Here is a 27,607-nt window from a genome sequence, read left to right as displayed (position 1 = left end):
AATTAATTGAATAAATGACTTTACCCATTCTTGTTTCCTTCTCCAGAAGTTAGTTTGATAATGGTCAGATAATCTGCAGTCTCTACAATGTTTCTCAAGTTGTATATTTTCATAGTACAGCATAGTATATGAAGGGTTGAAGTAAACAAATCTCATGAGTCTTTAGAAGAGCTTCCTGAAGAGCCAAAAGGGTGCAGTTCTTTTGAACATGTATGGGTATTTATAATGATGAAGGTATAAAGAGAATGAAATAGGAAGGGAAAGTAAATCTAGAGGAAAAGGAAACTTGACAGATACAGAGAGGATGAGAAAGCAAATGGAGGGGAGAGATAAGATACGTTGGTTTAGAAAAAGTTTGAAGAGAAGTAAACATGTTCAGGAAAAGAAAGCAAGAGAAAAAAAATAGAATAGATAAAGGGTGTTACAAGTCAGTAAGTACTCACAAGGGTGCTCATTTACTGTTTAATTGGGTTCCCATAGGGTTCCAATTAAGAACACCAGGAGCTAAGAAATCTAAATTCTCATCTTAGTTCTTTGAGTCACCTTGGAGAAGTCAGTTAACTTATCGGAGGCTCAGGTTCCTCATCTGTAAAATGTGAACATTGGATTAGGTGATCTCTAAGGTCCCTTTAGGTTCTAAAATTGTATGTTTCTTGGTGGTCAGTAACTGTGAGAAACACATTCCTGTGGGAAATTTGCCGCTATAGCTGACTTTAGGACAGCATATTTAGGGAAAAGGATGTGAGCTTTTTCTGTTTTTTTCACTGCCATTATCACCAGCAGCTCACACAGTGCTTGACACATTAGGCACTCAATAGATGGTTGTTCAGTAAGTGATGTGAAAAGTGTCACATTGGTGGTTCATTATGGGAGAAGCATCTAGAGGAAAGCTAGTGTACTTGAGAAAAGGCACAGACTTACGACTTGTGAAGAAATTTTGTGTAGGCTGGTTTTTAATCTCTTGTTCCTCCTTATTTTATCCTAAATTTAGAGGAAGTGGCTGTAGCTAGTGGTATACTCAAGGTCACAAAACTTGTAGTAACCAGACATATAATGACTAAACCAACATATAATCTAGTTCAGTTCCCTTTATGTATGTGACTTAAAGAATAACAGGATCAAGCTCAGGTCTTCATGGAATATAAGTATATATAGAATGTAGTACTTATATTAAATTGGATTTGTTGGCTTCATTCAGCTGAGAAGCAGTTCGGCTACAAGCTGAGTACTGAAGCTGACAGATTCCAGCTTAATCTTCGGGATTCACTGGTATCCCAAATTACAAAGTGGTACACTGTTATGCCAGAAGATAAATTTGCAGAGATATTTGAAGGAAAATATTCAGAACATATACAATATATTCCAATTTTTTGGAAGTCATAGTTTCAAAATATTCAGGTCTTTGAAATTCTTGAACCCAAAGTTAGACCAGAAAGAGGGGGAGGGAGTCTAATGCTTTGTGCTAAAATCCTCTTATTCATTAACTTTCATTCTATCTTGCCATTTTTATTTAATCTCCAGTTCAGAACAAGTGTGGTTGACTGATAGGCCATTCCACAACAGACTACAAACAGAAGGCATCAAAAAGTATGAGGATAGAGGAAAGGAGGCATATTGGCTTTCATAGGCAGGTGTGATGACAAAATAACTGATAGCTGAACATCCTTACTTTTGAGGGATAAAAGGGGAGGAAAGCATCTAGGACATTAAATATCTATGATAATTCTGAATTATTCAGAAAATAATAATTGATATCATTTTATATTAACACAAGGCAGGAAACGATTTATCCCAGTTGGTTGATTTTTACTTTAATGTTTTGTTTCTGAGTGGTAAACTCGATAGTTTTTTAAAAGTACACATATTTGAACACATCTAACCTCACATCTGGCCCCATAAATGGTAGATAAATAGAAGGTCACCGTACTTTGAAATCTTTTGCAATATTATGCATTCTTGTCTCATAGCTATATCAGGTTGAGTTTTTAACAGTTGCTGACATATTGTGTTTATAAAAACTGTAATGTTGAGAAATATGTATGTGTAAATAGTAGTAAATAAACTACTTCTTAAATGCATTTAGAAAGGATCAAATAAAAATTTAAACTACTTCAGCAAAGTGGGGATTAAATGTCTGTGTAACTCAGTTATGATTTAAAACATAAAAACACAAGATTGCAAATTTCTTAAAGGCATATTTGTACAAAATGTTTTTATTGAAACAAGTCATCTAATTTGTTATTGGCAGACGTAGTTTATTGTAAAATAGAAATATGAAAAGAAGATAGATGAAAGCAAAGAAGAAAAAGTAGAAAAATGGAAGCAATATGAAAATTCATAATATTAAATTTCAGACAAACATTTTTGTTAAAATCAGATTAGAGTCCATTTGGAGTGAATTGAATATTTCCATTTAAAATTTGCATATTATTTTACATTAGGTCATTTTTAAATGCTTTAAATTACCAACTCCAGAAGATGGATAGCAATTTCATTCCTGATGGCAATGAATTTCCTTCTTCTGAATTTTTTTAATAGGTGCACTAGGCCTTCCAATGAGGGGGATGAGCAACAATACCCCTCAGTTAAATCGCAGCTTATCACAAGGCACTCAGTTACCGAGCCACGTCACGCCAACAACAGGGGTACCAACAATGTCACTTCACACGCCTCCATCTCCAAGCAGGTATTTATATTGATGGACCAGAATATTTCTCAAAATGTATCTTTGTAGAGTAAGCAAGCTTTTTAATTTTTTAATAAAGTAACTATTTATTTGATTTTCTGGTTCAGTGCCTTTCACTGAGGAAAAGAAAGTTGATGCCCTATGCTCATTTAATTTCATTGCAAATTGATAAGTATAGTGTAAGATGCTTTTATCTTGCAGCTAGCATACTGGTTATCAGCTGGGATGGGTATCAAGGATTAATCACCACCTGGGGAGCTTTTTTCAGAAAAGCAAACTCTCTTCCTCAAAGGAGAATGTGCAATTTCAAATCACTCCTCAGATAATTCTATTTATTGCTCCCTCACCACACATCCATTGTTCTAGTGAGAATAAAATAAAGCAGATCACAAAAATGATGCATATTAGTATTAAGAAGATAGAATGACATACATTTGGAATGAAATTATTCAAAATATATATGTGAAATATGTTTGTATTTTATGTGATAGTCACACCAATAGTTCTCTCATCTTTGCTATCACCATATATTCTTCTATAATTTGCCCTTTCTTGTTGGTGTGTTTACTTTGACTTTTCAGAAAGCTTTTTTTCTTTTCAAATGACCGGACAAAAGAATTAAATGAATACAAATTTACAATGCAATTTGAACGTATATCTGAAATTCTAGGGTTAGGTCAATCGATTATTTACAGAGAATTTTAATGAGTGATTATAGAGACCTTATTTAGTATACTGGACTTCTTTTTCAGGGGTATTTTGCCTATGAATCCTAGGAATATGATGAACCACTCCCAGGTTGGTCAGGGCATTGGAATTCCTAGCAGGACAAATAGCATGAGCAGTTCAGGGTTAGGTAGCCCCAACAGAAGCTCGCCAAGCATAATATGTATGCCAAAGCAGCAGCCTTCTCGACAACCTTTTACTGTGAACAGGTAAGATATTTATTGATACTGTGTATAATTGTTCTTTCTGGGTATTTTCAAATTTGCCTTTTCATATTCAACATTCTTTTCTTTAGTCTTGGCTTCTGTTTCATAAATGTGTTTCATCATATATTTTGACCAAAGCTTCTCTTTTTGTTACACATAGCAATTTAAACTCCCAAACTTAAAGACTTACTCTTTTGAGAATCAGTTTGCTTTTTGTTGCTGTTGTTAGAAAAGGATTGTTGTTAGGTTGCCAACCAGCAAAATTTTTGTTGAAATGTCCTTCCTCTATTAAATGAGGCTGGTCACCTGTGTGGTAAGAGCTCCATATTTACGAATAGCACTGGAAATATGATTATTACTGCCTTGCTTCATTTATCCTTTGGTTAAGTTCCTTTTCAACCGAATTTCTGTTTTGTTCTTTGGAAACTTACTGACCAGAGACTTTTTGAAGACTACCTCTGTGGTATTTGAAATAGTGTCATGTCTTGGGATTTAAAACAAAAAGAAGAATTTGTGCTTTTCACTCCTTTTTTTGCACTGTTATACTGCTATGCAAATAATAGTTAACAATATGAAAAAGTTACATATTTTATTAGGATTTTAAAGCTGTTCAGATAATTTATATGTCAGTTATGTCTGTAATACAGGGCTTTCTTTACTGTGAAAGTGATATTTTAGTTTGATCTTCTTTTTAATGGGCAGCATAGTGGGTAAAGGATGTAGGTGCTATCATGATACCCATTTAATTTACCTTCTCTTATTTAGTACTTGTAAATTCTGAATAAAAATAGGTTATTAGCACATTTCCAATTTAATGTTCATCCCATAACCTCCAGTTCTTACTTTTAAGACTTGTATGAGCATTTCTTTTATAATTTTGTCTGCTCTTAACTTTTACCAAAGTTATTTCTATAAAGGGTTCTCAAGACTCATCTCCTTGACAGTTTCCTAATCATGTAATACTTCTTGGGCTTTAACACATCTTTTTGCATTCTTGTAGTATGTCATTGAATGTATATTTAAATTTTTGCTTTCCCATGTTTTTTCACATTCTAGTTGTAAATACTTGTAAATTTTCTTACAAATTGTCAATGAAGTGTGGGTCTCTAAAGCCCTGCTTAGTACTATTGATAAGATGTATGTATTATGGAATGTTTTCATCTCTTACTGCTTATTCAATATTTGAGGGTACCTCTATCGTCAGCAGTTCTAACATGCTATTAAACAAAACTTTCTGTTGACTTTTCTGCTCTTCTCTAGAGTATTGTTTCACCAGCTGCATTATTTTATGAATATATTGTTTGGCTTTGGCTATAGTTAGTTTTCCAAATCTAGGCAAAAAAAACTCCTGTCATCTTCAATTTAACCTTACTCATAACACTAATACAACTGTCTTTTATCAGACTATTTGATGTTAAAAATGCATTCTTTCATTGTAGAACTTGCATTAACAGTTCTTTTTGATGTGTTTAATTACTCTGACCTCACTTTAAATTCAGCCTTATTTTTTGTTTGTTTTCCCATCTTTAGGCTTGTGCAAAAAAGGGAGGCTTTGATAACTATTTACCAAGTACCTTAATTTAGAATTAAGGGAACTATGGAGAGATTTTTAAAAATTAACTAAAAGATACACTTGATAAGAATCATGTGTTTTAGAACACTGAATTAGGTTAAAGAAAAGCACCATTTAATTCAGGTCAGCTAAACATTTATTGAGTGCCTTTTGTATCCTCCTGAATGCTAAGGGCAAAGAGATGCAAAGGTGTGTCTGACATGAACTCTGTCCATTCTAGTTGGGAAAAGACAAACTGTATGAATGAAGATCTTTTATGAAAAATAATAATAGCACATTTTACCAGTAGTGAAAGAAAAACAAATACTCAAGAATAGTCTTAAACTAAATCACCTATTTTGATTTTAGTTACTTCTTTCAGTATATTCAGTAAGTTGACTTGCCAAGTACACAGAATGATACCTTTAATCTGTTTTCCTCAAGCCTTATATAAATTCTTTGCTTTTTGTTTTTTAACTGATCGTTTTGGTTCTCAGTTGTTCATGGAAGGATTTTAGGGAACCTTTAAATAAAAATATTCAACTCAAAAATAAAACTAGTGTTTGTTTTTAGACATGTTGTTTTATATGAGGAGATCAAAAGTAAACACTTTTGTTAGTGTTCTTACTGTATATCTAAAATTATTTTCTATGTACCCAGTATGTCTGGATTTGGAATGAACAGGAATCAGGCATTTGGAATGAATAACTCCTTATCAAGTAACATTTTTAATGGAACAGGTAAGCTTATTCTGGAGCTAGTACCCTATAAAAATATGATAGATCTTGACATATAAAGCAGTTCAACATACTAGTCTTAAAATAATTAAAGGAATTTTTGTGTTTAAATGATAGAACTTAATTTAGGGGAGAATTTGACAGGAAATAGGATTTAATTCAGTCAGTAGTTAAAAGATAGTTATTTTTTCACTTGGCATGGTAATAGCAGTGTTATAACCTCAGATTTGTTTTCTTAACACCTGGAGAAAGCATGAACGTTAACTTAGTCTATATTTGTGCCTCAGAATCTTTTTGCTTCAAGAGCTTTTCTTATCCTCAGTCCTTTCACTATAGTCTAAACTAGGTTGAGCGTTGTGGCATTCTGGCTATAGAGACCCAGATTGAAGAAACCTTTAAAACTATATGGAGCACTTACAGTTTTTTCTTAATAGTTTTAATAATACTAATTTTTGCATTTAACATAAATTTTTAATCCAGTTTTATGTGTAAAATTCAAAATTTAAGTACATGGAAAGCCAATTCTGATTTTGACAGTAATGAATTTTTGCCGTCTATTGGTTTCTTTTATCAGCTGGCTTCAGACAAAAGAGAACAGGAGGCTTTGTTACCATTCTGCTTCAGGTTTTACCTTCTTCCACCCTTGCCTCCAGACCCTTTCCTGAGAAAGTAAATGAAGGATGTTGTTATAGTCATAGGAGCAAAAATGAGTATGATTGTTGAGAGAGAAATACAGTAAAGGAAGTGGAAGGTGAAAGAATGATCAGTGAAACGGGGTGTATGTGGAAGCATGAGAAGATTAGCAATTGAAATGATAGTTCTGGCTATCAGTTTTTAATTTTTCAACATTATTGTATGTTTAGTAGCAGCCTGGATTGACCAAGTGACACCTCAGAATTTCAGTTTTTTGCACTTAAAGTTTTGTGTTCTGATATGAAGTACCATATTCCATTGTTTCTCAAATGCATATTTTTTTCATATTTAAATATCTCTGAAATTAGGATGCATATCATAATTTAATTAGCGAGGTTTTTTTCCCTCCTAAATGAACTGTAGAGTTGACAGTGTGTCTCACAGTGCCATCTTATATTCTGAAATATGATTTATACACTTCCATAAATTTTACAATTTTTTTAAGTCATTTTTAACTAAATATATTTTACACTAGGAAAGTTGTTTCCAAGTCTTACCCTAAAAATAAAAATTTGTGAGTTATTCTGTTTTTAGGTATTCTTAAATAATATGTGCCAATTTTAAACTCCATCTTAGAGGACCTGAAGAAGTGTATTAAAAGTTGGTGCTTACTGTAAGTTTATAGTTAGAATTCATAATCAAGTAATTCAAGAGAGATTACTTTTTAAATACTATATAAGCTATTGATATGTATTGTTGCCTTTTTATATATGCCTGTCTAGAATTCAGAATTCATAAGCTGCAGTTTCTTTAAAAGCAATGGGTTTGAATTTTTTATCTTTTACCCTTCATAACTTTAATTGTCACCTGACTTGGAATGTAACTGTTTTCCATGAACAGAGTAATCTTGAGTTGTTTCTTTCTGAGATCCTTCTAGTTATGAAAATTAGAGAAAAATTAAAATAAACTAAAAGAGGGGACAAATAAATTGAAAATGGTTATAATACACTAGATGAGACAAAGAAAAACTATAGTGCATACTAACAGTCAGGTAGAAAATAAATTCTTCAAAAATTAAGAATGTAAGATTATTAGAATATTAGAATAATTAACACATTGAGAAGAGATCAACGTAATAATTAAAATAGGCAAAGTAGAAATGTTGGATTAAATTTTAGTTTTTAAAAGGAAAGGAACTGATATTTTAAAATTCAAAATGAACAGATATTTTATTTATTCAATTTATTGAGCGCCTACTGTGTAATAGGTAATATAAACTTCTGGGCTTTATGTCATATTCTCATACAATTCACTCACCAGACATGGGAGTTCTACATGTATCCTACGTTCTCCACCCTACTTATACTCTCAACTGCAAAACACACACACTCACATACTCACATGTATACACATTTGTGTATGGAATAGGCCAAATAAACCAAAAATATCCTTAGGGATTGTGTTCCCATTGCTTGTGCCTCAAATATGATTCAGACCATTTGCAGGAGGCACTGTCATATCACACCAGTGTTATAAATGAAGCTCCAAGCATTCCAGGTACAACCTCTGTTTTTTAATATAGTGAAAAGAGCAATTTTATCACAACAGTCTCCCCTCTTACTAATCAGCAACCTATAACTTGAGTACCGTCTTTCACAGGGGAAATAATGTACCACTTTACTCCTTATTATCTATCTTAAGTCTCTAGGATTTGGGATTTTTATTACGTAGTAGGTACATACTGCTTTGCTGAGTTGTTCATAAATTCTTTCACATGAAGTCAATCCACAGATATTTATTGTACATTTACATATACCAAGTACAGTGCTGTACATTGTTTAGGAAGAAGACACTGTCATTTCAAATTTTTTTATAGTTAGTAATAATCTCTTTAAAATGTTTGTAGAGCAGTAACTAGTTTGTTTCTTCTTCTTTAGATGGAAGTGAAAATGTGACAGGATTGGACCTTTCAGATTTTCCAGCATTAGCAGACCGAAACAGAAGGGAAGGAAGTGGTAACCCAACTCCATTAATAAACCCCTTGGCTGGAAGAGCTCCTTATGGTAATTAATTAAGCTTTTTATTGATGGCTAGTGAAAATTTTCTGTTACACACACTCACACATATATGTGTATATTTGCATGCATGTGTGTGTACACACTTGTATATATGTGTTTTCTAATCAGAGTAATGTAGCTTTGTCAGAGTCGATAAATGCAAAGTGCTTTTTCTCCCCAGAATACCATGATAGCAGAGTTAAATGGGAAAACTTAAATTTGTATAGAAACCCCAAAAGGAAGTCTTCATTGGTATTCAGAAGTTACTTTCTTCTGGCTTTTCTGCCTTAGTGCACCTTAATATTTATCTATGGTTTGCCTTTGTTCAGTTCATCACACTTTTTTTTTTAAAGAATACATTCTCACATTCCTAGTATAAATTAATAATGACTAACCAGACACTGATGATTTTTTCTAAGCCAGTTTCTCAACCTCCACACTACTGACATATGAATAGATAGTTTCTTGTAAATGAGAGGCTGTCCTGTGCATTACAGAATGTTTATCACCATTCCTGCCCTTTGCCTACTGAATGCCCAGTAGCACCCCCACCCCTACTCCCACCCTTTCTGCTCACCCGCGGCTCCCCCCCCACCCCCCAGCCATTGTGACAACCCCAGATGTTGACACGTCTCATGGGAACAAAAAATCGCCTCCTGTTGAGAACTGCTTATGGGTCATGTATATATAGTTTATGTAGGCTCTTGGTCACCACTAATACCCTTTTTCACTATCTTTAATAAGTGAGAGATTTAGCTAACAGAGGCTAAATGAACTAGACATGGAAATTATGTAATAGCAGTGTAACCATATTTTTTTGTATCCTTTGCACATAATTGTTTCCTTTTGGTAGAATGTGATAAAGACTAATAGCAAAAACAATGAACTTAAAGGGATCATTTCATCAGTTCTAAGATACCTGTTTTCCCCATTTTCAACCAACATGGGTTTATGTTGCTTTCAGAATATGAATACAAATAATAATATGTGAAGAAGGGAAAACTTTATTATTCACTTTCAAATGTTTCCTAATTAGCCTTCCTCCCCACCAAAAAAGCAAAAATGATCTGCCCTGGAAGTTGAGTACCTAGCTACTTGATTCTCAGTTCAGACTCTAATGTTTTTAACCTTTCCTCATAGGTCCATTTTTTCATCCCTTTAATCATTCCCGTTGCTCTCCTTGGACCATCTCTAGTTTCTCCATATCGTTCTTGAATTGTGGAGCCCCAAACTGGATATTGTTCTCCAATAAGGGCCTGACTAATGCCAAGTATAGTGGGAGGATTACTTCCCAGTTCTTGCATGTTTTACATCTATTACATGGAGTCCAAGAAAATCTGAAATAATATGGAGTTGTTTTATAATTGATTGCAATTTGCTCACTCTGTAAGTCACTTTCAAGTAGAATACTGACATTTTCTTTAAAATTTATTCTGTTCATTTGTTATTTGACAATTAACTGGTATTCATAGTAACTAGTCAAATATTTAAAGCAAGCTTTTAAACAAAAAATTTTAATAATTGTTACCAATATCAGATTATGTTTTTTCAGCATCTATGTGTGACGTTAGATTAGAATTATGGGATTGCCACTTATTTCCCTTGTATTATTTTGTATATTTTAGTTATTAATCAATTATATAAGAATTTAGTTATTCATTGTTATCCAGAATACTAATTTTTTGAAGTGTGTTTTCATAGCATAATAAAAAAAAATTCCTTTTGGTATATTATCATGAGGAAAGTTAACTTTTTATAATTTGTAGCAAAATATCATAAATATCAATTGCAATTCTCTGGATTATTTTCATTATGTAGTTGGAATGGTAACAAAACCAGCAAATGAGCAATCCCAGGACTTCTCAATACACAATGAAGATTTTCCAGCATTGCCTGGTTCCAGTTATAAAGATCCAACATCAAGTAATGATGACAGTAAATCTGTAAGTAACTGAGAATTATCTATGTGAGTTACATAGTTTATTCCCTTTAGATTTCTCTTATATTAATAGTTTTATAGTCTATATTAAGGACATATTAAATACTATTAGAAAATTATTTATTTTGAATATCTGTAGTAATCTAACTTCTGAAAACTGTGGAAAACCGTTGTAACTTAGAAGATAGCCTATTTTTCTCCTATTTCATATAGGTTTGCAAATTTCTGTTGAACTTCTCAGAGTTAATGTAGACTTTTATTGTAGTCCCTGTCAGCTGGATCCCATGAAGTTTGATATTATAGCCTTCTAAGGAGCTGTGTTTTTCTTAAGTAAGTTTTCTCCTTGAAGAATCTTTATACACATTTTTATTCCTGTGTTGATTCAACCAACTCAGCTTCCTGTTTCTGACTTAACTATTGTGTTTATTTCTTCCACATTTCAATGAAAATAGTGCTTTTTTGTGTGTGTGTGTGTGATGGAAGGTGTATATTGTTAAATAATTGATAAAGAAGATTATTGGGTAAGAATTAAAATAGATATGAATTTTAAAGATTCATGTATTCTGATTTACCTCGGAGGTTTTTTTGGTGCTATTTTAGGTAATATACTATGTTTAGTTTGTCTTCTAAATGAACATATTAAGAAATATAACTTCAAGTGTATCCTGTAACAAACAGTTCTAAGATAGAGAGATGGATTTTTTGGTCTGTGACTGAATATCTGAGATAAATAAGAATATTTTCCATATATTTCTTGTCCTTTAAATACTCAAAGGTGTATATAATACAGGGTTTATTTGTATACCGTGGGACAGTTGTGGAGACAAAAAATTTCATGTAGAACTTGATAAACAGGTAATAATTTACTGCCAACTTAAATATAATAAATGAGTAAAAAAGTATTACTATATGAACTTGAAATTTTTACACTTAACAGATTTTTAACGTCACATTTAATTCTTTTTTTCATGTTAGAATTTGAATACATCTGGCAAGACAACTTCAAGTACAGATGGACCCAAATTCCCTGGAGATAAAAGTTCAACGACACAAAATAATAACCAGCAGAAAAAAGGGATCCAGGTGTTACCTGATGGTGAGACTCTATAGAATATATCAAAGATACTATAGATTTTATTTATTTATTTCCTTTTTCCTAAAAGATAGAAACGACTGTGTTTTTCTTATCCAGGTCGGGTTACTAACATTCCCCAAGGGATGGTGACGGACCAATTTGGAATGATTGGCCTGTTAACATTTATCAGGGCAGCAGAGACAGACCCAGGAATGGTACATCTTGCATTAGGAAGTGACTTAACAACATTAGGCCTCAATCTGAACTCTCCCGAGTAAGTTTTTTTCTTTTCTTCTATATTTGTGTATAATACCTCCCTACGGTTTTTAATGTATGTGTTCAAATTGTATCATCTTCTACCACTCATAGTTGCTGGTATCTGCTGACTCTGGGTCATCTCCTCTTATGTTAGTTGCTGGATCACTCTCACTTTATAGTAATATTCCTCTTATAATTTGGCAGTTTCTATATACACTATATATAGTGTTTCCTAAACCCTGAAATCCCAGCTTCTTGAATTTCTCTCCTCCAGAAATTTTACCCTTCATGATACCTCAGCTGCTCACCTCTAGTCATCCCTTTGACTTTGTCATTTTTGATAACCTCAGTTTGTCTGTAAGATTGTCTGTGCTGCCATGCCACTTCATGTTTTTCATTTCTCAGTTGTTTTTGTCTGTCTCCCTTCCAATCTACCATCCTCAATCAGAAAATAAGTTTCATGTTGTTGATGATCTTTGTTATGCTTGCTAATGTATAAGCACCTAGTGCCAGGTATATAATAATAGATACTTTGTAAATGTTTGCTGAATTTGAACTTTTGTTTGTAATAATTACTTTTTTTCTGGCTATAAAAATGGGAAAGTAATTTTACTTGAAGACATAGTATTAATGAATTTAAAGCATTCTGAGTTGAAGTAGTAATTTATATATGCAAATGTGCATATATGGGTGTATATTTTTTAACCTTGCTTCAGTTTCCTGCTATGTAAGTCATAGTAAAACCAAGAAAAGAAATTGAAAGTTTGAGAATGCGCATCTTAATGTATTAAGTCATTGGTTTTCTTGATTTCCTAAAATAAAATTAGAAATCTCTTTTTCTACTTTGGACTTCAGAATGGTTTTTTTTCCCCTTATTCAGAAATCTCTACCCCAAATTTGCATCACCCTGGGCATCTTCACCTTGTCGACCTCAAGACATAGGTAGGATAATCTGTTTTTGTTTAGACGTTTAAAAAATGTATTTGTAACTGAGAATCAGTTAATAAGGCTTTTTTCATTTTATTATCCAGACTTCCATGTTCCATCTGAGTACTTAACGAACATTCACATTAGGGATAAGGTGAGTGTAGTTTTATTATTCTACTCAGTCAGCATGAATTTATCTATTTTTAAGTGCTGGTTTTCAATTCTGACAGCATAGTTTTTTGAAATAATTAGCAGTGATCTCAGGGGTATGTTTTTGTATGTCCATTTTGTTATATGTAACAATTTAATTTCTATTTTTGTTTATAATCTTGTCTTTTGATGAGGTCTGAGTTATATTTTTAAAATACTTTAGAAACAATGTTAGGACCAGTAAAATCTTTTTTATAGTTGTTAATAACAGGGTGTAACCATAACCACAGTTGATGGGAACAAAGTAACATGGAAAATTTGATAAATTTCCTCCTGATATTTTCATTTTATGTATGTATCAATAAGAAAGATTTTTCTTTATGAATACTACAGATACAATGTTTTTAATGAAAAAGATACATTTTAAAGCTATTATCTTTGACTTTTTTGGTTCATTTTCTAATTACCTAAATTAGAGCGTTAGAGCTTGCTCAGAAGTTTTATTTAGCTTTTTCTTCCTGTTGATAGGTAAAATAGATATATCAGAAAGAATTGTTCAGTGACTTTAGGCATTCAAATGATGAAACTCCCCTTTAAAATTATATAACTTACCTCTGTAATCATGTAATGGCAGTTATCTGCTGCAGAGAGGAGTTCTGTTTTATCTTTACATTTTTACTTTAATGGAATCAGTTATATGTTAAGATTTTCAAACTCATTTTACATTTCAGAATAATTTATCTTTTCCAGCTGGCTGCAATAAAACTTGGCCGATACGGAGAAGACCTTCTTTTCTATCTCTATTACATGAACGGAGGAGACGTATTACAACTTTTAGCTGCAGTAGAGCTGTATGTTCAAAGTATTTTTAAAAACTTGTATTATGGTAGACCTTGTTTATTCTAAAAGATTTTTTTTTTAAATGACAATGGCTGTAGTTTTTCTCTTTGTTTTTAGAATGGAAATATTCATCAAGAAATTTAAGTTGTTTTGCTTTCAGCTGTAAACATAAAAAGCATTTTCAAACTTAAATAACCCTAAATTTGTAAGAAGTCAGGATCAGCTTGATTCGTGCATTTGATAAATCTGATTTTTATAAATAAATGAAGTATAAGATATGGTTCATAACTGTGGGTCATCTTTCTCCTTGTGGAACCACTTAATGCTAATGACAGTGAATTTCATCATTTATTATATTATATTATATATTATCATCATATTGAGCATTACAAGGGCAAGGCACTGTGCATATTTCCTGTGTATTTTGAAGTATTGATAAAATGAACTCCATAGTTAGTATCAGAAGCCTATTGGCCAACTTAAATAAACTAGTATTGAGAAATTGGTCCATTGAATATATTCTTTTTCTGAGCATTTCTGTTTTTACCTGATGCTCTAAGAATAAAAATTTTGTGTCATTTTTTTATATGTCCAGTTGGTAACATTTTGTTAGCAATAGACTGTTCTATTAATCGTGTTTACTATAAAGTGAATTGTTACCAAAAACTTACGACGTAATGATTAGGAGACCTTTTTATAGAGTTAATTATTTTATATTATTAACATTTTATTTAACATATTATTTAACATTATTAATATTTCTATAAATGGCATTGGATCAGATACTTTTAAAATGTAAAATTCACTGTATTGGTAATAAATTGTTTTTAATTTCTCAATTGAGAATTTGGTTTTTTTCCATGTTTTCCCTCATATTTTGTAAGATAGCATTTGTTACTTGTTCTTTTTGATTTACTCCATACGTAAATAAATTCATCAGTCATTCATTCATCCATCACTGGCAATTCTGTCTCATATCTTATTTATGTCTAAAAATATATAAACATATATAAAATATATGTCTAAAATAACTCCTCATTGTATTGATAGGAAGGAATTTGTTTGCATGGAGGTTTGTCCTACCAGAGACATTTTTTGTGGTACATTTACCTCCTTTGGATGTTACTTCCCTGGTTTACAGGTGGTGTAAACTGTCATTGATTCTTATGTGAATATTAATGGATATCCTTTGGGCTATTGAGAATTTAGGATCAATGAGATCTGAATAAAAAATAAAAGTAATATACTCATTAAGAATTTTCTAAATATTTTTAAATTTGAAATTAGTTACAAATTTTATGTGAATTTAGTTAATTCAAATAAGCTTTGCATTTAGTTTCTTACAAAATAACACAAATATTTGAGATTTTTGTTTGTTTTAATAGATATCTCAATTTCTATTGAATATTAAGAATGAAAAAGGAGTGAAGTTTCTGGAACACTGGATCTTTATTTGGTCTGCCAAAGTTTTTATCACATTGCTCATAGAGCTTTTAAGATCTCATTTTGTTTGCATAAAAAATTTCTCCAGTTAAATAAAGATGTGTGTATTAATTAAAGAGTGAGGTTTTGGGAGAAATTTAAAAAGTCTTTCCCTATATTTATTTTACTAGGTTTGTATTTAATAACAATAAAAATCAGGGTAAAGAAGCATCAATATTCATATAGTTATTGTGTTGATTATTTTCTGAAAAGTGTTTTACAAGATGTAGAAAATGTTTGATGTGAGCCACAGGAAAAAATTAATTGTCTTTTTCTCTTAAAAATTGAAGTTTTAACCGTGATTGGAGATACCACAAAGAAGAACGAGTATGGATTACCAGGGCACCAGGCATGGAGCCAACAATGAAAACCAATACATATGAGAGGGGAACATATTACTTCTTTGACTGTCTTAACTGGAGGAAAGTAGCTAAGGTATATTTTTTTCCATGTGCAAATGTGTAAATGTATAAATCTAGATTTTAATAAGAAGTGTCCTCTTTTATCTGTTTATATGTACCAGTACATCCATTCTAATAATGTGCCCGATATTTGCTGAGTCCGTTGTCTCCACCTCCTTGGCTTGTTTTAAATTCTGGGAGAGTATCTGGAAGTAGTTCATTTTACCTGTAGTTTAGGAAAATGATTGAACTTGGTAAGAAATTTTGTAATTTTTCACAAGCCTTGGTGACATTTGAAATATTTTTGTGTCTGCTCAGTTGTAAAATAAAGAGACCCTCTTGCAATCCCGGTCATGTATTCTTACATTATTATTACTTTAAAGTAAGCAAATATGAGATTTTTTTTCCTAAAACCAGTATATAAATAGACATAGACTTTTTAAACGGTTGCACTCATTGCAGGAAATATAGTTGAGTTTTTATTTGCAAGTAAATATAAAGAAAGAAAATTGCAAGCATTAGTCATGATTGTTCCTGTGACTAGTATGTGAAATAACTGGGGGAAAGAGGCCAATGGAAAAAGTTGTTTTGGTTTGCAACTTTTCCTCACAAAAACACCTTTCTAACTGTCCCGCATGCAATTTTCATCAGTGCTGTAGCATATTACACATTTGTGTTTAGTTCCTTATGTATGTACTTACTCGACCTAGTAGAAAATATAGTTCACAGTGTCTGATTTCATAACTTCAGGATTTCTCTGAATGTTCTTTCCACTGATGAATCTAAGGATTAAAAACTAAAGTTAGTTTTGTTGCTTTTATTAAATTTAAACAGAAAAAACTATTTCTTGACTGTTCATTGGATAATCTTTTACTGTTTTTTTTTTAACCAACTTTACTAAACTGAAGAGTAAAACATTTTTAAAAGATAGTAGAAGATGCTTACCAGATAATTATTACAAAATTTTACATCTCTAAAAGACTTCATATAAAACATGAAACAAAAAATAGAAAAAGTGAGCTCAAGAAAAAAAAAAGACGACTACACATACAAAAGGTTAAACCTTTTCTCATTATTATTATTTTGGGGTATTTCTCTAATGGTAAATGTCATTGCTTCTTAGTCCAAGTCAAGATACCACTCTACACTGTACTTGAGTAATTTTAACAATTCTAATATGCACCTATTAACTTTAAAAGGTAGATTCATGACCTAACCTTTTAGTTAAATACAAATAATTAATTATAAATAGTATACAGGACATTATGTATACTACCTGTTCTTTAATAAATACAGTGAAGTAGAAAACCATAACTCTTGTATCAGGATTTGAATTTAACTCCTCTTTCTGCTGTTTATACTTTGACCTTGTACTAGATGCCTTTCCATACCTGCTTCCTTTCCCTGGTGGCTCAGACGGTAAAGCGTCTGCCTGCAATGTGGGAGACCTGGGTTCGATACCTGGGTCAGGAAGATCCCTTGGAGAAGGAAATGGCAACCCACTTGAGTACTCTTGCCTGAAAAATCCCATGGACGGAGGAGCCTGGTAGGCTACAGTCCATGGGGGTCGCAAAGAGTCAGACATGACTGAGCGACTTCTCTCTCTCTCTCTCTTCCTTATCTTTTAAATCAAAATGATTTTTGCTTCTGATTATCATGTAGATTAATTGAGATTACACAGGCACACATATACACTGAGTGTACTGCTTGGCATACATTAGGTATTTGATGTAGGAGAGTAGTTGTGGTAGTTTGTTGTTGTTGTTTTTATCAGTGTTACTATTACAGATTATTACCGTAATTCCAAGATGGAGAAATTCTGATTGTTGTTAGGTCAGCAGTTCTAGCTTACTTCAGAATTATCTGGAGGCCTTGTTTTATCATCTGGCAGGTTGCTGGGCCAACCAGCTTTGTTTCTGGTTCAAGTAGGTCTGTGGATGGGACATGAGAAGTTGCTTTGCTAACAAATTCCCAAGTGATGCCAATGATAGTGTTGGTCCTTGGCACCATAGTTAGAGAACCTGGTTCTATGGGAGGAGTATCTTTGGAAGGGAAAAATTCTAATAGTAAATAACTGAAGTTTGTTCTATTCATTTGAAGCTTTTTGCTCAAGATCATAAATTATTCCAAACATATGCAAAAAGAAATAGATATTTGCATCAGTAGATGTGTAACTTGAGTTGAATATTAGTTTGAAATCTGTGAGGAAATCAACTTACATGAAAAAAAAATCAGTTTTCCAGAAGAGAAATATTCAGAAACAACTTGAACATTAATAAGTCCCCTAATTTCCCACAAAAGCAATTCCTCAGGTAAATGTCATTTTAAAGAAAATTATATATGTGTGTGTGTGTATGTAAAGTAATAATTTTACCCAGTTTGTCTGATCTCTCCTGTGTAAGTTAAGCATTTGCCTTAACTTTTACCTTTAAAATTTTTAGCTGTGAAGTTGAAAAATAAAATTTGAGAAATATCATTATTAAACTATTTTTGAGAAATCTTTCTTAAAGTAATTTGTTGGCCGCTTGCACTGATATTCTTCAACAAAATTATTTTCATAGTGATGAAAATAAGCAGAAATACTGGTTTCTATCAAGTATTAATATGCAGCTCTCTTCTTTTGATTCTATTTAAAAAATTCATGGACTTAAAACTATGTTATATTCACAGAATAAACTTTTCACAAAGGCTTCTGGGTTTTCTTTTTTTAAGGATGTTTTCACTGTTTTTCTAGAAATTGGATTAGGAATTAAGAATCTCATAGTATATTTATTAACAGACTTCATCAAACTACAGAAAATCCATTGATGTGCCATGTCCCAAGTCACAGTCCCCATCTGTAAAGTGGTTGTGGTTTATTATTCACAGGTAAAGAACATGAATTTAATAGCATCAACTGATAAGAAGCCTTCTGTATGAATTAATATTATAATAGCTTGATGTTATCATGGTATTATTGAAAAGTATTGACCTGATCGAGACCATAATCAGGTTTTCAGTCATACTTGTATGAGGTTCTCTCTTTCACTTCTGCAAATCACTTAATATTTTCAGAGAACTGAAGAACTATAATTTCAAGTAAGAGATTAGATTATTTAAATCAGAAGTATACTTTCTCCCCTAAAATTTTCTGTGAGTTCTAGGATACAGCCCCATTATTTATATAAAGAATTTCCTATATGTCAATAATGTATTTTCATAAAAATTTTGACACTGTAACCAAAAAAAAGAACACACGCAAAAAAAATTTGACACCATATTTGCTTATTCTTTTTTAGATAATCTATTTGTTGACACACTGTGTGATCTGTCCTGTGTAATTAAGTTGGAATTATTAAATATCCTATTAATTTAAAAATTTGTTATAGTATATATAGTCTCAATGAGTAAGATTTTTAAAATAATTTTATCCACGGAGAATTGTTAGGTGAAAATAGCTTTCTCAAACTATAAAGACTTAGTGTCAGAATTCTTTCAGGCTGACTTTACCTTATGGGTCCAACACTGAGTAGGATTTTTAATGTTTAGGATCCTTTATCATATCATAACCTACTATAAATGTGATTTTTAGTACCTAGAACTCTTTCTAGTCTTTAAACCATTTAACTGTCATCTACAAATCTTTTTTTCCATTAAAGCAATTATATACATAGACCTTCGGATACTTAATCTTTGAATATTTAAAAATTTTTAAGTGTTCTGTTCCTAAAACAAATGAAAATGTATGTTCATTTATTCATTAGCCATTAATTATACACCTGCTGGGAGCCTGGCAACTCAGTAGTATTCTCGGTATTCTGGGCAGCAGATAGTGATACACAAAACAGACACACTTCTTGCCCCTACAGATTATACAAAAGTGTGTGTGTGGTGTGTGGTACGTATGTACATGTAAGATAAACATGTAAAAAAGATATCAGTAAAGTTAGGGAACAAAGAAAAAGTGTGAACTCTTTATGTCTTTTAAGAAAAATAAAAATACATAGAAGACAAAAAGATTTTAAAAATGAGACCAAATTTGATCTTTTTAATTTCTGAATCTCTGATATATAAAGTCTTTGAGATTTTAATTATCATATTTACTCCCTAGGTTTAGACTGATCTTCTAATATGATGAAGTTACTCTAGTTTAAATTCTGATAATACAGTGTAATTCACCAGTGTACAATGATGAGGACAGGACAATGGAACAAAATTTTAATTTCTATATCTTAGATAGTGGAGTATATGATTTGTCAGCTACAAATACACTTTTTACCCAATAACTACACATATTTTGGAACTAAAGTTAGCCAAGTTTAATTTCTAAAGAATGATACAACAGGAAGATACTTTCTCCACTAATTTAGATACTTATCTTTAGCCAGGCAATAAATTATTTTAAAACAGGGTATCGAGAGAGGGAGAGGTGCCTACACAAAGCATTAGGGAGGCTATGTTGATTGTGATGATGATGCTGGTGTTTGCTTAAGTTTTACTGATAAGCAGATAAGCTCTGTGCCTTAGTTAACTCTAAAGTGAACTTTTTAAAAAAGTCATCACAGTGTGCCTTCCTTACAGACGTTTGTCACTGGACTGAATTTTTTCAACATTATTTCTGGATAGGAGTGTAACTAGTTTGGGGTCTTGGGCTAAAAATAATGTGTTATACTAGAATAATCATGGGCTTGGGTGTCCTACAGGTCTGGGTCCTAATCCTTAATCTGCCAGTTATTGTATGACTTGGGCAGCTTACTTGGGAGCTTCATTTTCCTCCATTGCAAATATGAAGATAATGATGTCTACTTTACAGTTATGAAGATGAGAACAAAATTAGTTCTGTCTCTAGTTTTGACACAGACTAGGCTTCTGATACCTGCTATTTCTATAATTCTTATTGTAATATCCCAAAATTTTAAATCTTTGGTTTTATAACTCATGACCTAGGTTTTCATTGTAATAATGAAATTTTCACTTAATAATGGAAATATCTATCATGGAATTAATTTGAAATAAAATAGGTAAAATATATTAAGCCATGGTACTGACATTACTTGGCTTTCTTTAGTGTGTGGTACATATAATGGTTCATAATGTTTTAAATGGGATTAACTGAGATGGTTTGTGCTACCTGAATGCAGGTTGTAGAATTAATAATTTTAGAACCTCTGGCCTTTTGGTTTAAAAAGGTGTTTTGTTTTGTTTTTTAATATACAAAGTTATATTCTTCATCTCTCTTGATCTTGGGGAAGTATGAAGAATTTGCTATATAATTCTTAAATTTTAAAGCTCATGTAGTGTTTTGAAAGTTTAATTAAAATGAACTATATATAGTTCATCTTCAGATGTGCCTGTAGCAAAAGCACTGTCAGTTTTGGGGTGGCAGTTACATCTTTTCAGGATTTGAGGATTGTGAAATGAAAAGTCTGGAGAGGTGTGAGTTTTCCCCAGATAATGAGCTTAAAATAACTTTAATGTTTGTTTTTTAAAAAGCATGTGATAAGACAAATTGAGAAATCCTTTATTTCTAAACTTTTTTCATGAAAAAAAGATTTTTAAGTTTTATACTTCATTGAAGGTAGCTTTACTTTAAATTATAATTTTTAATACTTTTTATTAGCAATACAGTAATTGCTCCCTTCAAATTTTATTTTTGAGCAAAAAAAATGCATAAAATTTCTGTGTCATAAAATAGATGCTCATGACTAGTCTCTGACTTTTATGCAGAAAGTCTACATTTTTGTCTTTATCAGATAGAAACTACAGCACATTATTTTTCTTCAAGCTATATTTTACTTACTGGGGAAAAAAAGAGTTGGTATATCTCTTCATTCACATACCTTGTAGGTATTTTATTTGTTCATATAGTAAATAAAATATATTTTGACAAAAATTTGAGATTAGAGGGAGAGGAAATCATCTAAATTTTTAAATTTGGTTTTATAGGAGTTCCATCTGGAATATGACAAATTAGAAGAACGGCCTCACCTGCCATCCACCTTCAACTACAACCCTGCTCAGCAAGCCTTCTAAAAAAAGACTTCCCTTTTCTTGGGGTATGGCTGTCTCAGCACAATACTCAACATAACTGCAGAACTGATGTGGCTCAGGCACCCTGGTTTTAATTCTTGAGGATCTGGCAATTGGCTTACGCAAAGGGTCACCATTTGAGGTCCTGCCTTACTAATTATGTGCTGCCCAACAACTAAATTTGTAATTTGTTTTTCTCTAGTTCGAGCAGGGTCTGAATTTTTTTTCATTTAGTTTCTTTTTTTTTTTGCCAGCAGACAGACTTGGGTCTGTAAAGACAAGCAAGTACACTGACAGAAGTTTACCATTTAGTTTCTAAAATGTAAAAAAAGAAAACCCACAAGAGACTCAACAGAATTAGACCACAAAATTTGCATTGTTCATTGTAGCACTATTGGTAATAAAATAACAAATGTTTGTGCATTTTTATGTGAAGATCCTTCTCGTATTTCATTTGGAAAGATGAGCAAGGTCTGCTTCCTTCATTTTACTTCCCCTTCTGTTTTTGAAAGGCAGTTTCGCCAAGCTTAACGCAAGAATATCTGACTGTTTAGAAGAAAGATATTGCCACAATCTCTGGATGGTTTCCAGGGTTGTGTTATTACTGAGCTTCATCTTTCCAGAATGAGCAAAACACTGTCCAGTCTTTGTTACGATTTTGTAATAAATGTGTACATTTTTTTTAAATTTTTGGACATCACATGAATAAAGGTATGTATGTACGAATGTGTATATATTATATATATGACATCTATTTTGGAAAATGTTTGCCCTGCTGTACCTCATTTTTAGGAGGTGTGCATGGATGCAATATATGAAAATGGGACATTCTGGAACTGCTGGTCAGGGGACTTTGTCGCCCTGTGCACTAAAGGGCCAGATTTTCAGCAGCCAAGGACATCCATACCCAAGTGAATGTGATGGGACTTAAAGAAGTGAACTGAGACAATTCACTCTGGCTGTTTGAACAGCAGCGTTTCATAGGAAGAGAAAAAAAAGATCAATCTTGTATTTTCTGACCACATAAAGGCTTCTTCTCTTTGTAATAAAGTAGAAAAGCTCTCCTCACTGCAGTGTTGACTTTGATTTGAAATTGTGAACTTATTTCTTCAACATGAAAAAACAGAGAAGAAAAAGTTTTACAACTGAATGGTATGACTGAACAATTTAAAATGCAGGTTTTTTTTTTCTTTTTTGCTTTTGACAGCTCATTTAATGGAACCATATACCATTTCATTTGCAGGTTAAAAATGTAGACATTCTTGGTGTTAACCAAGTCTAAACAAAGAAAACCATTTTTTAAGTGAATAATAACAGCATTAGAAATAAAACTTCTGAACACTCCAGACACCCAATCAAAACACTTTGCTTTTGTGAGAAGTGTATAAGAAATTTAATAGACCTTTGAGATATATCTTAAATAATGTACAAATTAAGCCAAAGAGGAGTGGAATCATCTTTCCCTTCAGTTTGCTTGCCTGGTTATTTCACATACACATTGATGGATTCTTTTCCATTTAAAGATAAATATTGAAGTCATGAAAGCAGAACTAGAGATGGAAATTTTTTTTTAAAGCAATGAGTTTTTATTCTTTAAAATTTTCATTTATAACCTGTGTTTTTCTATGAAGAATGAAAGTTTATTGACATTTACTAAATCATGTTTGAAAATGAAACATATAAACTTATTTGTATATCAGGAATATAAAATGACTCAAGATTTACCTTTTTCTATGTATTTTGAGATATGAGAAACTGACATAAAAATATCAAGATTTTATAATATTTAGATTTAAACCAAAGCATCTCTTCTGTCGGAAAATGGTATTTATGTAATTTAACTTTTGTGCAAAAAAAACTGCACAGAACACATACCTAACTTGACATAAATAAGAATTAAATCCAGAAATCAATTTCTTAAAAGTGGATTACATTTTTTCATAATAATATACTATGTAAAATGTAACTTTTCCTACATAATCAAAAGAAACAGGTAGAAAAAAATGGAAGGGGATCTTTATTCTTACAAGTGTAAACATAACAAGTGTTAACCACTATCACGATTGGGACTGTGTGAATAACTCACAAAAACAAGATAGCTCATCAAGTGGTTTGTTGGCTCTCTGCGTGTTTTAACTGCCATATGCAAAGTTTTAAGTGCATATTTTTCCAGTTTGAGTTCCTTTTTACTCTGAATCATCAAAATGAGAAAATTCTTACATGTAAACAAACTTTTTATAACTTGTTGATAGCAGTAATTACCATGTTCTTCAAATTCAAGTTTTAAAATTCTATCTGAAATCTTTAAAATACTATATTAAACTCTTTAATATAACACACTGTTATATTCCTTGGTTTTATAATTTGTGGTTACATATGGACAGAAGTTGACCTAAACTAATATTTCCAGTTGCCTTAGATTTAAATCTATTAACTTTTCCCTCTATAACAAGTGACACGTACATTTGTTAAATAAGTTTTGTGATTATACTGTAATTGGCTTTCTGAAACAAAAGCTACTTACTTGCAAAAGAAAGTCCTTTCAGCTGTTGAGTTTCAGATATATTCTGTGCTGCTTGTGGTAATACTTTAATATGATAAATTTCACCTTTAGAGATTTTTCACTGCACAGATAGTTTTCACTGGATACAACATTTTAATTAAGAAATGAAATTTTTAATTCTCACAGTATGTAAATTTTTCCAGTTTCCATTTGTCTGGTCTTTTCCTTTTTGCCACTGAACTTGGGACACAGTAGGTGCTTGATAAATACATGTTGATTGGTATAAATCGATTCCAATTTGAAAATAAAGCAGTGGGCTTTTGAAATAACTTTTCTGCTGTAGTTCCATTTTAAAAAGAATCTTTTTAAGCATTTTCAATTAATTCTCAAAAGTTTCAAATTTTTCCCACTCTAGCTAATCCTTCTGAATCTTCCTTCATTCCAAAACCATAGATCTTCCATTCTTTTGCACCTGAGCATGGCTGCAAAGGAGGACTCACTTATTTAACTTAAATTTGCTTAATAGCATCAATCTTGCAAAAAAATTGCTGAAAAACGAAATGTGTTTATGTGTAAAGAAAGGGGATGTCAGTCTTTAACGTTCTCTTAACCATGGTTTGTCTGTGAGTTAACACAGAAGATACAGGAATACCTGGTAACTGGTTCTAAAACAGTCTCTGGAAAATGATATAAGCCAGACATATCTCAATGTCTTTAAAACGTAGATCATAGTGGCATGTCAAGTTTCTCTCTTTGCTGCTAGTGTTACAGCATCACTAATGAATTAGATCATACCAGGAATAAATGACAAATCTAGGAGATGAAGCAAATAAACACATTAAAAGTCAAAATTGGAATCTCAGTCTAACCCAGTACTCTTTTAAAATTACATCAAATAGGTTACATTGCACCAGAAAAATTACTTAGTTTTGCACTTTGGTTGCTATTAAAAGAATAAAGGCTGGTGGGATATACCACAGCTTAAAAGTTCATATGTAGATCAAATTGTTATTTTATTCCCAAAAATACTAATGTAATCTTCAACTACGTTAACACAAGTACAGTGCTCAGAACAAGATAGGAGAGTTTGATGTATTCAAAGAGCTACCATGACTAGGTAAGGCAGGAGAAAATGTGATGTGCATTCTAGCTACCAAGCAACACACTTAAGTGTTTTACATGGATTAATATGTTCGTCTTAAGCATAGCATCAGAGGTAAGGTTTTTGAGTATCCTCATATGTTAAAATATCATTAAAAAAAAACCCACCAGGAAGAAGGAGTGTTTAGCATTAGAGAATAAACTTTGGAACCAATAATCTGTCTTCAGGTATCAAACTTGAGCTGTCAGTGAAAGACAAATTTCGTTTGTGTAACTGAAGGGCAGAACTACAACCGATAGAGATTTCAGCACAATATTAAAATGTAACTGAGACGAGATTTTGAAAAGAGTTGATTTGTAAGGCATTAAATTAAACTTCACATGATGTAACCAAGGAGAGACTGGCTGGACAGTGTTCTGTGTAAAAGGTAAGGAATTGAACTGGATGACTGAGTTTCTGTCATTGACTGAAAACATGTTTAAGTGGGATAAGTACTGTATTTCAGCAAACCTAATTGCCAACAATTTTAAGGTACCATTATTTTGTATTCACAAAGGAACAAAAGTAGTTCAATTAGAGAAATCACAAATTTCAAAATGCCTGGCAGTTTCAAAGGTGTCATGTGTGGGAAAAACTGAGTTGATCAGATGCAGCCCTCGGAGGAGAGAGCAGACAACGATGGGGAGACATGATAGCTGTCTTCAAATAGAAGAAGGATTTAAATGAAGAAGATGGCAAGTCTCAAACCAGCAGGTGGAAGTTGAGACACATTTTTGTTCTCTATATTAAGGTGCCTATCCCCACAGTAGTAAATGCTTCATGAAGTGAGGTTTCCATCAACAGAAACGTCGAAACAGAAACTAGATGACTGTCAGAATTGCTGTTGAGGCAACTATCTTTTTGAGTAAAACGTTGGATTTGATAACCTCAGCTCTTTTCATATGTTGATACTCTTCTTGATCTGAAGTCAAAGAACATGATGTCATCAGGGCTAAAAATTACATACTGAAAACACTGATCTAGTCTAAAATGTGCTCTGCTCTTAGTCATAGGTAAGGTTTACTTTAAATTACTGCAATATCTTTGGAAAGATTTAATCAAAAAAGACAACTTTTTTAGTTTTGGAGTAGGAACATGAAACAATAAAGCCCAAGAACTAGTAAATCATGTGTATGTGTATATTCCCCAGATTTATTTATGTTTGTATTTAGTTCTGGAAAAGAGTTTTAAAATTTTGAGGTGAATTTCAGCCTGTAATTATACATCATATTAGCGTACAATTTCCTGTTTCTGTCACATTGGTGATCACAAAAATTTGATTAAGCAATAATCCTATTTTTTATTCATAAAACTGATCATTACATTTGATTATGGAAAGCTTAATTTGGATTGAGACAGCTGCAGGAACTCACCAGTTATCTAGTTAGGTAATTCTCAAACTGGATGGGCACAAGAATCAACTGGGGAACATATTAAAAAATATATTTTAGGTCTCATGTTTACATACTCTGATTTTTGAATATCTACGGAGAGGACAAGACAAAATTTAGTTAAGTACCACAAGTCATTTCTGACGTTAGTGAACTACCACTTATACTATACTATGCCTACTGTATAAGTATTAACTAGAATAAAATCCTCAGATCCTGGTGAAACTCAAACTAAGTTGATCTTGGGTTAATGTATTATTGTGTATTGGGGGCATCAACCAGTGTTCTAGTACAGACACTGCATTGTTAACAATAGTGTTTATCAGAGCAGAGTACGAGGGGAGTTAAATCCATTTCCAAGTACAACACAGCAAAGATGCTTTTTCTCTTTTTTTTCAGCCTCAGCTATTTCCTTGGGATATTTTTGCTAGATCTTAGATTGCCACTTTAACTTATATGCGTAAAAACTGCTAAGGGCAGTTAGGTGCACTATCAACTCTATGTCCATCAACTGAAAAATTTTTTTTAATCCAGTCATTTAACTTCTTGAAAATGCCAAGAAGTCAATGGTAGTTTTCACTGTCATAATTTTGTATCTGTTGAAAACCCAAATTATTGCATAGTCTTAACAGCTTATGGCCACCACTTGGCATTTGCCAAAATATTTAATACTTTAGCTAATAAACTACTTATCTTCTCTATAGCGAAACTAAGTTTTCATTTCTAAGGCCTGAGTAGGCATCTACAACACCACAAATATATTTTGACATTTTTGTTAGAGAAGGTGAGATAAAATAGCCTGTGCCCCACATGGTAGTTCCTTTAAGCAACAACTGAGGATACTAGCTGAGGAAAACACATTTTTACTATGAATCAGAGCTAGTCTCTGAATTT

The 27,607-nt window shown here is 32.1% G+C and overlaps 1 protein-coding gene across 50 annotated transcripts in view; it reads left to right on the top strand.

Moving 5' to 3' along the window:
• Window positions 1–22,746, top strand: part of CNOT2 (CCR4-NOT transcription complex subunit 2) — a 121,073-nt gene extending 98,327 nt beyond the window's left edge. For 20 of the 50 annotated variants that reach the window (XM_081589693.1, XM_081589699.1, XM_081589660.1 and 17 more), the window contains 12 exons: window positions 2,539–2,686; window positions 3,439–3,621; window positions 5,831–5,910; window positions 8,478–8,603; window positions 10,416–10,540; window positions 11,512–11,632; window positions 11,729–11,885; window positions 12,750–12,811; window positions 12,901–12,950; window positions 13,697–13,797; window positions 15,559–15,703; window positions 21,595–22,746. In XM_081589693.1, the coding sequence (XP_081445819.1) occupies window positions 2,539–2,686; window positions 3,439–3,621; window positions 5,831–5,910; window positions 8,478–8,603; window positions 10,416–10,540; window positions 11,512–11,632; window positions 11,729–11,885; window positions 12,750–12,811; window positions 12,901–12,950; window positions 13,697–13,797; window positions 15,559–15,703; window positions 21,595–21,681 (1,385 nt within the window). In that variant the 3' untranslated portion in view covers window positions 21,682–22,746. Of the gene's footprint in view, window positions 1–536; window positions 612–2,538; window positions 2,687–3,438; window positions 3,622–5,830; window positions 5,911–8,477; window positions 8,604–10,415; window positions 10,541–11,511; window positions 11,633–11,728; window positions 11,886–12,749; window positions 12,812–12,900; window positions 12,951–13,696; window positions 13,798–15,558; window positions 15,704–18,448; window positions 18,538–21,594 lie in introns of those variants that run through there. The other 30 variants (XM_081589697.1, XM_081589664.1, XM_081589690.1 and 27 more) reach the window with 7 other exon arrangements.
• The last annotated feature ends 4,861 nt before the right edge of the window (window positions 22,747–27,607 follow it).

This window comes from Giraffa tippelskirchi, chromosome 4, assembly GCF_054371585.1.
Source record: "Giraffa tippelskirchi isolate mGirTip1 chromosome 4, T2T-mGirTip1v1.2.pri, whole genome shotgun sequence".
In the NCBI taxonomy this organism is placed as follows: domain Eukaryota; kingdom Metazoa; phylum Chordata; class Mammalia; order Artiodactyla; family Giraffidae; genus Giraffa; species Giraffa tippelskirchi.
Note: the sequence above shows the minus strand (reverse complement) of the source record. Positions and strands in the feature narration are given on the sequence as shown.